Source organism: Symphodus melops (genome assembly GCF_947650265.1).
Source record: "Symphodus melops genome assembly, chromosome: 1".
NCBI classification, from domain to species: domain Eukaryota; kingdom Metazoa; phylum Chordata; class Actinopteri; order Labriformes; family Labridae; genus Symphodus; species Symphodus melops.
In genome coordinates, this window is record NC_136691.1 from 40,615,427 (window position 1) to 40,629,851 (window position 14,425).

The 14,425-nt window shown below is 40.5% G+C and overlaps 3 protein-coding genes across 3 annotated transcripts in view; 1 reads left to right on the plus strand and 2 right to left on the minus strand.

Moving 5' to 3' along the window:
- The window catches only part of wdr54 (WD repeat domain 54), a 60,114-nt gene extending 48,264 nt beyond the window's left edge, over positions 1–11,850 (minus strand). The window contains exon 1 of the mRNA XM_079347517.1: positions 11,839–11,850. The gene's annotated coding sequence lies outside the window, so the exon portion shown is untranslated. The remainder of the gene's footprint in view (positions 1–11,838) is intronic.
- LOC306826192 (uncharacterized protein) overlaps positions 1–14,425 on the plus strand; it is a 310,981-nt gene that overhangs the window by 1,657 nt on the left and 294,899 nt on the right. The window lies entirely within an intron of this gene.
- Positions 389–11,970, minus strand: LOC306837558 (uncharacterized protein; the record flags this gene model as incomplete). Its single annotated transcript, XM_079365275.1, has 10 exons — positions 389–1,317; positions 1,524–1,780; positions 2,438–2,513; positions 3,022–3,163; positions 8,034–8,653; positions 8,829–9,085; positions 9,523–9,619; positions 10,802–10,949; positions 11,072–11,129; positions 11,739–11,970. The coding sequence occupies 10 exons, from the start codon at positions 11,968–11,970 to the stop codon at positions 919–921; spliced, it is 2,286 nt and encodes a 761-aa protein (XP_079221401.1). The 3' UTR covers positions 389–918.

Below are 14,425 nucleotides of genomic sequence, written 5' to 3' on the forward strand. Positions count from 1 at the left end.
AATTAGATAAACATCTGTAATGCACCATGATAAGTTTTAGCCTAATTTAGTGTTAAATCCTGAAGGTTTTTTCAATCTGCGCTATTTTTTAGTAGTAAGTTTCTCCCTGCTGTAACTGAAACTGAGCAAGGCTGCACCGAAGATGGTGGGAAAGACACATGCGTACAACCAGGAGGAGCCTGTTAGGGCCACTGATTATTGTAGCCACTTGTTTTGGTTTCAGACTGAGCAGGATGTGGGGACAGATATTTTCATATTATTTCAAACCTTCGTTTAAGCCTTGAATATGATTAAGGTTTCCTTCCTTTAAGTTCAGGATAACTCCTTTTTGATTCTTAAATTTGTGTAAAGCATCACAGAGTTTAGTACTAACATGGTTACATGATGTTTTTTTTTCCACTTTATTGATATACCACAGTCAGGTAAATATTTAATCAACACTCCTTTGAAAACAAGAAGAAATGTTCTAGTTTACAACCACAGACTACTTAGAGCTTACAAAGAACATATGTTCCCTTTCTCTTGCTCAATAATGGTGAGGTACCCGTTTAAACAAAAAACAAAAAAAACTGACATCCACCATGATCTTTTTTTTATCTTGTGTACAGCAGAAAATATGTAGAATTGATATGAATGAGTGGATAAACATCTTTCTCAATAGTGCAAAGTGAATTTTCTATTTTCTCAATCCTTCACCCTCACACAAAATCCTTCACACAGTAAATTTCATAAAAAAAGACAGGTCATAATGGTATCACAATAGAATTTAAACAATACAAATCTTCAATACTTCCCATATATCCCCCTAAACTTTATTGCAAATGCATACAACAGCTTAACCTCTAGGAATATCAAACTTTTAGTTCATTTTAAAAGGCTCAAATGCCCCCTTGAAATCCCCCCTGTCATCTGTGCTTTTTAAGTAGGAGGGGGGAAAAGGGACATATAAGGCGGAGGGGTTTCTCCCTGCTGAATCTGAGGCTGAGCAGAAGGGGCTTGGGGCTGCACTGAAAATGGTTGGTAAACTGCTGGAGGATAACCATAAGGAGGAGCCTGTTGTGGCCACTGATTATTAAAGCCACTTGCTGTGGGTGCAGGTTGTGTAGGATGTGGTGCCGGGTATCCATAAACGCCTGGACCTGTGGGTGCAGAATAAGGTCCTGGAGGAGGGAAGTCACTGTAACCAGGGGCACCAAAAGGTGCAGATGGGTAAGGCCCCATAGATTCATCATGCTTATAGAAAGCACGTTTAGCAGGAGCAACCACCACGGGAAGCAATACCTCTGGATCAGTGGCAAAACTGATGTCCAAATACGCCTAGAAAACAGAAACACATGTCAAAAATGATTTAGTTAAAGCTGTCATGATTGAGTTATGTTGTCTTTTTATGCCTACGAATATTTCTAATGTGTGTTATTAATGACTGTATGTTGTGTATCTATGCCCCCAAAGACACAACTGCCAACAAAAGCTGTCACTTTATTTATGAGTTGACTCAACACCTCTATTACCTAAATCTTTACCTGGATATAATATTCATTTGTGATCAATTCACAATTGTTCATTGTGTATTTGGCGTCAACAGGAACGGTCAGCTTGCAGGTGACAGTCTCGTCTGACTTGGATGCAATAGTTTCCCCAACCACTTTGCAATGAGTTTGATAACTGCGTTTAGTGGAGCTGAACGCACGGTACACAAGTTTCTGAACCAAGCTAAATTTTGGCTTCATTTTCTTGGAGGAGGAGTTGCAGACTTTGGCAACAACAGATAAAGTGTCACCTGAAAAACAAAACACAACATCTGATTTTGCAGTTTTTTTCTCTGAATTAATGTCATCATGACACATGAATTTAATTACAGACAAAAGCATATATGTAATTATTAGACATGTTTTTTTTTTTTTTACTTGTTTGTCCAAAAACGATTACAAAAAAGCTGTAAACACATGTAATCATCAAATAGTGCACTGCATTGGTCTTTAACTGTTACACGCATAGACCGTACAAAACACGGAAGTCATTATTGTGACACCATTGGTTCCTGAAACCCAATGATGGAGGTCACCATATTGAAAATGCTATTGTGAATGAGTTAGGAGTGCAAGTCACTGCCATGTATCTCCAATAAGGGCATGAAATAAATCTTTTTCAGATATATTCTTTATTGATCCCAAGAGAAATTTAAATTTAAAAAGTTGTTGCGATATAACAAAGGTTTAACCACATGTATAAAGTGTTCCAATAAAAAAAAGAGCCACTTGTACAAATGGGGTTTTTTTTGTACCAGATAGTAAACATGTTTTTATTCTGCTGTAAGAATGGGCTCATTTATTTTGGACTCTTTGGCCTTTGGAGCCAGCCTCAAGTAGATACTCAAGGAACTGCAATTATTTTGCATTTTAACACTGCCTGATTATAAGTAAGCTTTATACATTACCTGGACAGCACAGCTTTTTGTCAACAGTAGCAGACATTTGGACCTTTCCTTTTTCCACTGATCCAGTGACGGGGCACTAAGACATCACACAAAGATCATATTTCAACAATTCAATGGCTCATATTATGCCTGTGAGTCAGCTTGCTGTTGACCTTTGGATTCATCTTTTCTTGTTTAGGTAAACACCCTACTTAATCCTGATAATAATGTGATAAAGAAATACTGTCAGTCATAAAAGTTGATTTACTTGACTGTCACAGCTCCACTCCTTTTAGCAAACGGCACTCCATTTCCTGATAGTTGCATCACTGTTTGTGGTTTCTTACATTAGACTGATGCTTTCATTCTCTGCTGCATGAACTCAGATTTCTGTAGCTCCTATTGTATGTGTCCACTCTTTTATATGAAGGCATAATACATCTTTGTCTGTGCATTTTGAGAAACGTTCTAAAAAATCCCAAACAATAAAACTACTTTTAGCCTCACTATTTCCAATCTCCTTCAGAAACAATCCACCTGAAGAACTGTAGGTATTCAAATATTTGACTTGCTATGAAAGAGTAAACTGTATTATTATAATTAACCTGAGCAATGTCTGCATAGGAGTTTGACAGAATGTGGAGCTCATGTTCTTCCACTAAAGGCAATTTCCAGCTCCTGGACAGCTTTGCTGTAAGTGTGTAGACAACCTTTCCATGTAATTCCTTGAAGGATGACGGCAGGTCACTGCAAAACATAGTACCAGTAAATTCCTGACAAGTAAACGCATGCTATTAGACAGTACGATATACTTAAATTAAAATTTACCCCGGTGGTATTTTTAGACTGAATTTATAGCAATGGTTTCCTTTGGTAAGCACAGTGCCTGCAAAAGAAGTGAGAATGTTAAAAATGAATGTCTTAGCCTCAGTGAATTCATAAAGGCTTCATAATGTGCTCACTAACAATGTCTGTCATTCCTTTAATTATCTCTGCACTTTAACCAGCACACGTTTTATGGATTTGAAATGGGTAGCTACTGAGCAGAAGAAAAGAAAAATTAAGCTTGTGTGCTGGAGTAGAGCCCTGGCGTTACAAATAAACACAAACCCATGCACAAACAAGGAAATAGTGCCCCACCTACAGGATTCAATTTGCAAACCACTGATCTACCGTGCTTTCCAATTCATGCCTTTCTGTGAAATTTAGGTGCGTAAATCAACTTAATTCCAACATGTGACGCACGTTGTAAGCAAGGAATTGCAATGAAAGCTGCATTTTTGTCCACCTCCACCAGAACAGATACAACCTCCAGTGACAATCCATCCCCCCTCCCCCCCACCATCACCAGAGACCAGGTGAGCAAGGAGCTGAAGAGACTCCGCCCCAGGAAGGCAGCAGGCCCAGACAAGGTGTGTCCCAGGATGCTAAGGGCCTGCTCTGCTGAGCTGGGGGAGCCACTTCAGCATATCTTCAACATGAGCCTGCGGCTCGGGAAGGTTCCTGTGCTCTGGAAGACCTCGTGCCTCACCCCTGTCCCCAAGAAGAAAAACCCCAGTGAGCCAGGCTACTTCAGACCAATCGCTCTGACATCTCACGTTATGAAGACCTTCGAACGGCTGCTGCTCCAACACCTCAGACCCCAGGTACAACACGCACAGGATCCCCTGCAGTTTGCATACCAGGCAAAGGTGGGCGTGGACGATGCCATCCTCTATCTTCTACACAGGGCTTACTCTCATCTGGACAAAGGGAGCAGCGTGATGAGAATCATGTTCTTTGATTTCTCAAGCGCTTTCGACACCATCCATCCCCTCCTACTGAGAGACAAGCTGACCGAGATGAGGGTGGACTCGCACCTGGTGAGGTGGATCACGGACTACCTCACAGAGAGACCACAGTACGTCAGACTGAAGGACTGCACATCTGACACTGTGGTCAGCAGCACCGGAGCACCACAGGGGACCGTGCTCTCCCCTGTCCTGTTCACCCTGTACACCTCTGACTTCCAGTATAACTCTGAGCTCTGCCACATGCAGAAATACTCGGACGACACTGCGATAGTTGCTTGTGTCAGGGATGGACAGGAGGAGGAGTACAGGAGCCTGATCGAGGACTTTGTGACGTGGTGCAGTGACAACCATCTGCAGCTAAACACCTCCAAGACCAAGGAGATGGTGGTGGACTTCCGAAGGAACAAACCACATCTAGAACCTGTTTCCATCGGCGGGGTCGACGTGGAGGTGGTCAGGACCTACGGGTACCTGGGGCTGCAGCTGGATGACAAGCTGGACTGGTCGCCTAACATGGACACTACCTGCAGGAAGGGACAGAGTCGTCTGTACTTCCTGAGAAGGCTGGGGTCCTTCAACATCTGCAAAAAGCTGCTGCAGATGTTCTACCAGTCTGTGGTGTCCAGCGTTCTCTTCTACGCAGTGGTGTGCTGGGGAGGAAGCTGCAAGAAGAGGGACGCAGCACGCCTGGACAGACTGGTGAGGAGGGCCGGCTCTGTGGTGGGCACAGAGCTGGAATCACTGGTGACAGTGGTAGAGAGGAGGTCTCTGGACAAAATGCTCTCCATCATGGACAACACACACCACCCTCTGCACAGCACCTTCACCGGGCAGAGGAGCATGTTCAGCGACAGACTGCTGTCACAGTCGTGCTCCGCGGACAGACTCAAGAACTCTTTTGTCCCCCTGGCCATCAGATTGTACAACACTTCACTGTCACGGCATGGAAGAAGCACACGGTGAACCCTGAACTCTTTTTTTTTTCTCTCACTTTTTTCTGATTCCTCATCTGCACTGCTGACCTCAGAGTCAGCCTCCAGTTGGACACTGTAATGCATATTGATAGTCACCTTACTGAGCACTGGTCACTTTAAAGATAATCACCCTAATCATGTCTGGTTTCATCCTACTGTTGTGTTTAGCTACATCTGTAATGGTTGACCTAGGGTGAATGATCACCCTAATTAGGTCAAGTTTCACTCTATTGTCTTCAACACTTAATGCTAATCTGCTCCTCAATAGTTGGGTACTTAATGATAATCACCCAAATCACTCCTGGTTTCACCATATTGTCTAGGACACTTAATGCTAATTAAGTTGGTGAGCCAATTTACATTCCTGCATTGACTGTTTAACGGCTGTACTCACACCTCTGGCATAAGCTCAAACACCTCTGTACATGCACATGTAACTAGTTTCTAGAAGGCCAGCACTTTGTTTCTAAGGCTCTTTAACTGTTTACAGGTCTCTTTTAACCAACACATGTTTTTCTCTCCTCACAGGTTATGTACATTATGCTATATAAGTTTTAAGTCTAATTGCTAATGCTAACTGCACAGGTTTAACATATAATTATGTTTACTCTTAGTCACATAGGGGCTGCTAAATCTTGTTTGGGGGATTATTGTATACAGAGGGGAGGGGGGACAGCGGGTGTGTATTGTAACTAATGTCTTGTGTCCTGCCTGTCTGTATACTGCTACTGGATGCCTTGATTTCCCTCTGGATCAATAAAGTATCCATCTATCTATCTATCTATCTATCTATCTATCATTTGAAAAAAAAACTATGGATTATGAATTGCCGATTGAATCACTAACATAAAACAAGCAGGCTGTGCTAAGACAAGTTGGAAATAAAAGCATTAGACATAACCATTTTACAAACAACCATATGTCACAACCTGCATACTATGCCCATTATTCTACCAGTAGGCCTAAATAAGCCAACAATTTTAACATTTTTCAAGCGTTGCACATTTTTGTCCTACCGTCGGAATTCTTTTCAACAATTGATTGCTTAACCTTGAGGTATTGCTTTGTTAAAGATTTTGTTTCTCTTCGGTCTCCAGTTCCCTCGTTCCAGTGAACGTGCGCGTACCCTTTGACTTTGACACCCAGACTTTTGACTTTTACGTCTTCGGTCAAAGTGAAAGTAAGCATGCCCCCGATGGTATCTCCTGAGGAAAAGGTTTTCTCTTCATTCAAAGCTTCATAAGTCAGCTTTAAATCGATTTTCGGAGACATTCTTGATTTAGGCTGTCCACACGCGAACAACACTTCCAACTGTCACGGCACTAATGACTGCGTGGAAACTCTCCCCTTACCTGGTTACCTCCTCAGCGGCTCCGCCCGGAGAGGAACACCTATACTACTTCCTGTTCACAACATTCACAAAGGGAACAAAAGGTAGAAACAGGTTTGTTTGCTACAACAAATAGATTTTACAGCAAAGTAAGGTGATTTCTTTGGTTCAGTTATGGCCTATGAATGATAACAGAAATTAAAATATTACATACACAAATAGATTATAGAGATCCGATGTTGAGCAGCTGAATGGCCACATTAATGTCATTGTGTTCACAGTTGGTCGACCTCGCTGATTCAGCAATTAACCATACATCGTGTTCATACTGGCACTGAAACATTCACAAGCCAGCAGGTCTTTATTTTGATCAACAACTCAAGAGAAAACGATGGCAATTAGAAAGTAAAACAGATCATGCTTGAAGGGTATTGTGAGATGACAGTCTTAGTTATCTCACAAAATCAACTAACTTGAAATTACAGACACAACACAAACACATTCACAATAAAGGCCTTCTAGAAGTGTCATATTAAAAAGCCCAAAACAAATTGCGTGGTAAACTTCCTGTTGTTCAGATCTTTCAGCCAAACTAAAAAAAAAGCGAGGTAGAAAGAGTGGGTAGCCTATATAATAAAGATTATGTATACAGTACACTTTAAAAAATATAGCCCGAGGACACTTAAACAAGGTACATAAATATAAATCTAAACAATCTTTACCCTACAGAGGTATGAGAAGTTGTATTAGTAGTCTTTAACAGGAACCTGAACTAGCCAGATTTAAAAAAAAAAAAACATCACATACAATACAAATAGGTCTGTTTTGTAAATACATAATTAGCATTTTACTGTAAATAAAGCACATAATAGTTTCTTCATTATAAAGTCACACTTTCATTCATAATAACACTAGTTTAGTTTAGACATACGAGCATAGGGACAACAAAAAGAGCACCCATAAATATCCTTTTAGTTGTTGCCTTTGTGGTTGGGTTACATGAATACAATGTCTTTAAAGTTTCAGATGAGACAAACAGTCCAAACTGTTTGTTTACTTTTAGATATTTTATTTGATTGTTTCTGAAGGTATTGTTGATTTATTTTATGACTTGTGAAAGAAAAGCAAAATAAGAGCTTGGTCATGTGATTCTGTTTCAGTAACTTTCGTTATTAAAAAAGGGGCAGGTATTATATGTTTTCTTTCTCCTGTTTGTTCATGGACAGTATATTAATATGAGAAAATATTTCATATTATGTGTTGAAATAATAGCAAACAAATAAAATATAAAATGAAATGTGGCTTGAAATGTTATTTCATCCCATACAATGCTTCATGATGAATCTGAGGTATAACTTTGTAATATATAAATTACACAGGTTGAGTGATAATGCCCATTATATACAAGTCATTTAAATCAAGAGCTTATGCCATTTAAAAGTTAGTGGTGAGGTCTGAAACTCCGTAATAAGTAAAGACATGTAGTCACCAAGGATATGCTCTACTATCTTGCATCTGACTGTTCGGTAGTAGAAGTAGGGAAAAGGAGCGGATATGCTGGAGGAGGATCATCAGACTGAGACAGAAAGTCTGTATTCATCACTGGTGCAGAGGGCAGCAGGTTGTATGCAGGAGCAGGTGGGGATATGTTATATTGTGGAGAAGGGGAAGGTTGGAACCCTGGGGCACTCGGGGGTGGGGGTTGGAGCTCTGAGGCACTTGGAGTTGGGGAAAATATTGGGGCAGTAGGTGGGGGGTGAAGCGCAGAAGATGAAGATGGATATCTATATGGAGAATCCCGCTGTGGGGGCGTATTGTTGTAGCCCCAGCCCGTATGAACTGGTGGAGCAGGGAAGACACTTGATGCACCAGCATTCCCTGGGGGGTAATTTGGAGGCACATGTGATGGTGAATACCTTTGGACTCCTGGGTATCCATAGCCACCTGATTGTGGAGATGGAGGATATGGACCAAAAGGCACTGCATGGGAAGGGGAGTTGCTGTTGCTTGGACCCCCATAGGCCCCTGATAGAGAAGTGCCTGCAGCCTCACCCGGCTGAAGGATAGAAGCTAAGCTAGGACATATGACCAATGGAAACACAATCTCTGAGTCGAAAGCAAAACTGATGTCCAGGTACACCTGAGGGTAAAAAAAGACAAGCTCATTGGCAAGATGTTTTCATTTTAAAGTCGCATAGAAAGATAACATCTTTAAATACTGTTGGCTTAGCAGTTACAAAAAAAGCGACAAAAATGCTGTCAATGAACGAAACAGACTGCTTTAAATTTAAGTTACACGTTAAAAGGTTACATACCTTCAATTTGTATTCCACTGAAATAATTTCACAATTTTGGATTGAAGGAATCATAGCCGTTGGGAGCCTCATTGCACACCTGACCTCCTTCTGTGTTTGGGCTTTGATGGAGTTATCGCTCATTTTCACAATAGTGTTGCTTTCATGTTTGGTGCTTCCGCTGGCACGGTACACCACATCCTGGATAAAACAGAATTTGGGAATCATCTCATTTGATGAGGAATTGTCAATTTTTGCAACAACCATCACAGTTTCACCTATGAGGAAGACAACACATTTAGTTGTTATACAACTAAAATTTGTTTTTAAATATATTTTCACTTTTATTTATTGCAATGACAACTGTATTTGTTTAAAATCAATATTGCTTAAATCTCCACCTTGCAGCCCCTAATTTTTTGATCATTTGTATTTCTCTCTATATCTCAGGAAACAATTTGAACTCTTAAAACCTCATTGAAGGATAAATGCAATTATTTTCCTGTGCTTTACTGTAACCATCACAGACAACAGACCAAGAGAAAGTTAAAGTTTGACACTTAATAAAACAATTCATAACCTAAACGATCAGTAGTATTGCAGCATGTAGTATTAAATAATTTTCTCATATGTTCAAATATGATAACATCTTAAATATCTGCCTTTATAAGAAGATCTTGTTCATAATCTTAAATCTACGGAGGGGTTGTCCTACCTGCCACGAAAGCCGCTCTGTCAACTGTAGCATCCATGTTTACATTTCCTTTAGAGAAAAGACCCATCTCTTTTCTAGTGGAACCATTTTGCTGCAACTGGAATGCAAATGAAAACATGTCACAAAGATCCACTTCTTTTATTACGAGAATGAAGAGCATGTTATGTGAAGTGTCTGAGTAATACATAGGTCCAGAGGAGCAACACTAAATATCTCAATCGGACAGGGGGTGGTGGTGTCTCGGGAGGCAGGACATAAATACATAAATACAAGTCTAACGCTTTGATGACAGTTTGTGCTGTTGCCGCAGCAATGCCACGTGCAATTGCAAGTACACCGTGTCACGAAGGAATGGTAAAAACATACAAAGCAGCTCTACAACATGCAAGGTGACTGCACAGGATGCTCACCTGTTGCTCACCATGTACATTTTATGTCCTCATCTCTACCTTTTGAATTTGAAATACTTTATTTTTCCCCGAGGGAAATTCGGGTTTCCACTCTGTTATTTTAGGGACATGCTTCTCACACAAACAGGCCTGAATCACACACATGCTCAAACAGGACCTGTGGACATGCATTGGTGGAGAGATGTCAGAGTGGGGCTGCTACATACGGCTATGCAGAGAGCGCTCAAGAGCAGTTTGGTTCTGTGCCTTGCTGAAGGGCACCTTGGCAGTGCTCGAAGAGTGCCGTGGCACAAGCTACCAGAACAATTTCGGTATTTTTGGTCCACACCGGGACCCTCCGGTTCCCAACCCAAGTCCCTACGGACAGAGCCACTGCTGGCAGGAACACTGTTCGTATAGTCAGTGTGAACAAAATCCTAACTTTTCTTTCACATGTACAGCTCACTCGAATTTTAATGGAATTTTAGGACTTTTGTGCATGTTTGAAAATACTAATTGTAAGCCTTTTTAACAATTACTACTCTATAGAAGAAATAACATAAAAAAGAAACAACAGCAAAGCCTCTAACAATTACAAAAGAGTTTTTGTTACATTTCTGGCATGCATTCAAATCTAAATCTAATTGTGCAGTTTACACAGCAGAACAAGCCAAGTGCCTCTGATGCGATTAATGCTGGCTCTGCTCTAATAACCCAAACCAGTTAATGTATATGCAAAATAGCTTTAAAGTGGAGGAGTGTAATTTGATAGGCTTCCTTCAAGTCCTCCTTCAAACTTTTTTGTCATTTCATTTAAACCTACATCTCTGAACGGGTGATAGCTCTTGTCAAATTGCTTGACATTTATTCATTGTGCTTCAATGATTTACCATCAGCGACTGAAGGTTTGGAATGGACTTTGAGACAAAAGTGATCTCCTTTTCGACTGTACGGTCCATCCTCCAACTCCTGGACAGCTTTGCCTCCAGACTATAGACAATCTTTCCGTGACACCCTCGGAACGATGACGGAAAGCTTCTGTAGTGAGAAAACATGCATAAAATCCAAAATAGGATTACATCTATGTACGGTGTTAAGCATTATTGTACAGAGTGAAAAAGAGAAGGCGATTACTGTTCGCTAAAATCAGATGTACTTACCCTGGAGGTATGTGGAAGTTGAATTTAAAGACATGGATTCCTTGGGGAAGTACAGTGTCTGGAAGGAAAAGGTTTTTTGTTATTAAAAATTACCTTAATCACTGCCATTCAATTGATACTATAACGGCAATAAATGCAGTCACTAAAAAAAAACTTTGTTACTTCAGTAAAAAAGCAAAGGTTAAAATATTTCGGCTACTCCTTTTCATGCTTCCCTTTAAAATATAACTTCTGTAGAAATGTACTTTATTTTATTATAGAATTACATGTACTTTTGTAAAACATTTACTCCAAATGTCCCTCTCAATGCATTTCCACCTGTTTAATATTATTCACAAAGAAAAGGGCAACTTTACAGAGTTCACAATATCCACCTGTTTTCGAATATCTCACACATTACAAAAAGCAGTTATCCTAAGTTTAGAAGGTGGGATGTCATTTGTTTATTATTGTAATGGTGTATAAGTAATGAGTTATCGTTTACAATACCCCACAGTAATACTGTTATTGTTAATAATACTGTAAAATCACACACCTGTATAGTTATGATATTAGTATAAAAAGAGAACAGAGAAGCAGCTCAAAGGAACTGAAGAGGGCTGACACTTTGGCACTTTAAGCTCAATGGGTTAAGGCATGCAGAACTAACAAGACGTGTACCACCTACCCTTGGGTTGCTCCGGAATCAAAAAGTCCTTAAGTTTGAAATATCTATTGCTTGCTGAGTGTGTATACTTCTTGTTGCCCTGCCTTGTCGTCCAAAGTACATTAGCGTCCCCTTTCGCTTTGACAAAAAGGCATTCAACTGTGGTCTCCTTTATTAAGACCAGAGATATTGTTCCTGTTATAGTGTCTGTTTCCGAAAACGTTTCGTGCTCATTCAGCGCGTCGATAGTCATTGTTAAGCTTTCAATTGAAGGCATCGTGATACAGTAGTCTCAAAAAAGGAAATATGAACGATAACCTTTATAAAAACACAATGTGATCGAGTCTACTGCTCGTTTTTCAGACGGTTCCGTTCATGCAATTTAGTAAACGTCCATGGCGTCTGGACTGCTGAGTAGGACACGCCCTGTAGAAGTCTGATAAAAGACCTCTACTGCCATCCAATGTACAGAGGACCAACATGGGCTCCAAGGAATCTGAAGACCACCCTCTGCAGCTGCTCGTAGCTATTGTAACGGTTGTGATTATGGAATGTACCTTTAACAATGTGTATACTGTGTCGCTTAGTGGCGACGTCATCAAGCAGTGCCTGTGCTTCCTGCTCCTCGTGGAACGATGTGCACAGTACGCTGGTCGGACGTATTTTGTTTCACTCCTGTTTTCTTTACTTCATAGAATAACAGTGATGGTCAAATATGGCACTATTTTGTTCATGTATGAAACGATAGTAGCCGTACAACCGGGCTTGATAAGGTTGGAGTGTTTATTTAATAAAAGACGAGCATTGAAATCCCCGCATCTGTGTGGACGTCAGTTTTTGACTGCCGTTTTCCTCCACTCTCCACGGACTTAACATAGCAACGGACCCAAGACCATCACACTATCATGTAAAATAACACCATAGGGTCCCCTGGAGGCCAAGCACAAGAAAACACAACACAGAAGTAACCCCAAGTATCCTTACACTCACGTGATCACGGAATCCTTTTTTTTTTTACTTTATTGAAGAAAGTATATATATATATATATATATATATATATATATATATACAGGTCCTTCTAAAAAAATTTGCATATTGTGATAAAGTTCATTATTTTCTGTAATGTACTGATAAACATTAGACTTTCATATGATTTAGATTCATTACACATAACTGAAGTAGTTCAAGCCTTATATTGTTTTAATATTGATGATTTTGGCAAAAAAGTCAAGAAAAACCAAAAAACCCTATCTCAAAAAATTTGCATATTTCATCCTACCAATAAAAGAAAAGTGTTTTTAATACAATAAAAGTCAACCTTCAAATAATTATGTTCAGTTATGCACTCAATACTTGGTCGGGAATCCTTTTGCAGAAATGACTGCTTCAATGCGGCGTGGCATGGAGGCAATCAGCCTGTGGCACTGCTGAGGTCTTATGGAGGCCCAGGATGCTTCGATAGCGGCCTTAAGCTCATCCAGAGTGTTGGGTCTTGCGTCTCTCAACTGTCTCTTCACAATATCCCACAGATTCTCTATGGGGTTCAGGTCAGGAGAGTTGGCAGGCCAATTGAGCACAGTAATACCATGGTCAGTAAACCATTCACCAGTGGTTTTGACACTGTGAGCAGGTGCCAGGTCGTGCTGAAAAATGAAATCTTCATCTCCATAAAGCTTTTCAGCAGATGGAAGCATGAAGTGCTCCAAAATCTCCTGATAGCTAGCTGCATTGACCCTGCCCTTGATAAAACAGTGGACCAACACCAGCAGCTGACATGGCACCCCAGACCATCACTGACTGTGGGTACTTGACACTGGACTTCAGGCATTTTGGCATTTCCTTCTCCCCAGTCTTCCTCCAGACTCTGGCACCTTGATTTCCGAATGACATGCAAAATTTGCTTTCATCCGAAAAAAGTACTTTGGACCACTGAGCAACAGTCTTCTCTGTAGCCCAGGTCAGGCGCTTCTGCCGCTGTTTCTGGTTCAAAAGTGGAATGCGGCACCTGTAGCCCATTTCCTGCACACGCCTGTGCACGGTGGCTCTGGATGTTTCTACTCCAGACTCAGTCCACTGCTTCCGCAGGTCCCCCAAGGTCTGGAATCGGCCCTTCTCCAGAATCTTCCTCAGGGTCCGGTCACCTCTTCTCGTTGTGCAGCGTTTTCTGCCACACTTTTTCCTTCCCACAGACTTCCCACTGAGGTGCCTTGATACGGCACTCTGGGAACAACCTATTCGTTCAGAAATTTCTTTCTGTGTCTTACCCTCTTGCTTGAGGGTGTCAATGATGGCCTTCTGGACAGCAGTCAGGTCGGCAGTCTTACCCATGATTGCGGTTTTGAGTAATGAACCAGGCTGGGAGTTTTTAAAAGCCTCAGGAATGTTTTTCAGGTGTTTCGAGTTAATTCCTTGATTCAGATGATTAGGTTAATAGCTCGTTTAGAGAACCTTTTCATGATATGCTAATTTTTTGAGATAGGAATTTTGGGTTTTCATGAGCTGTATGCCAAAATCATCAGTATTAAAACAATAAAAGACCTGAAATATTTCAGTTGGTGTGCAATGAATCTAAAATATTTGAAAGTTTAATTTTTATCATTACATTATGGAAAATAATGAACTTTATCACAATATGCTAATTTTTTGAGAAGGACCTGTATATATATATATATATATATATACATATATATATATATATATACATATA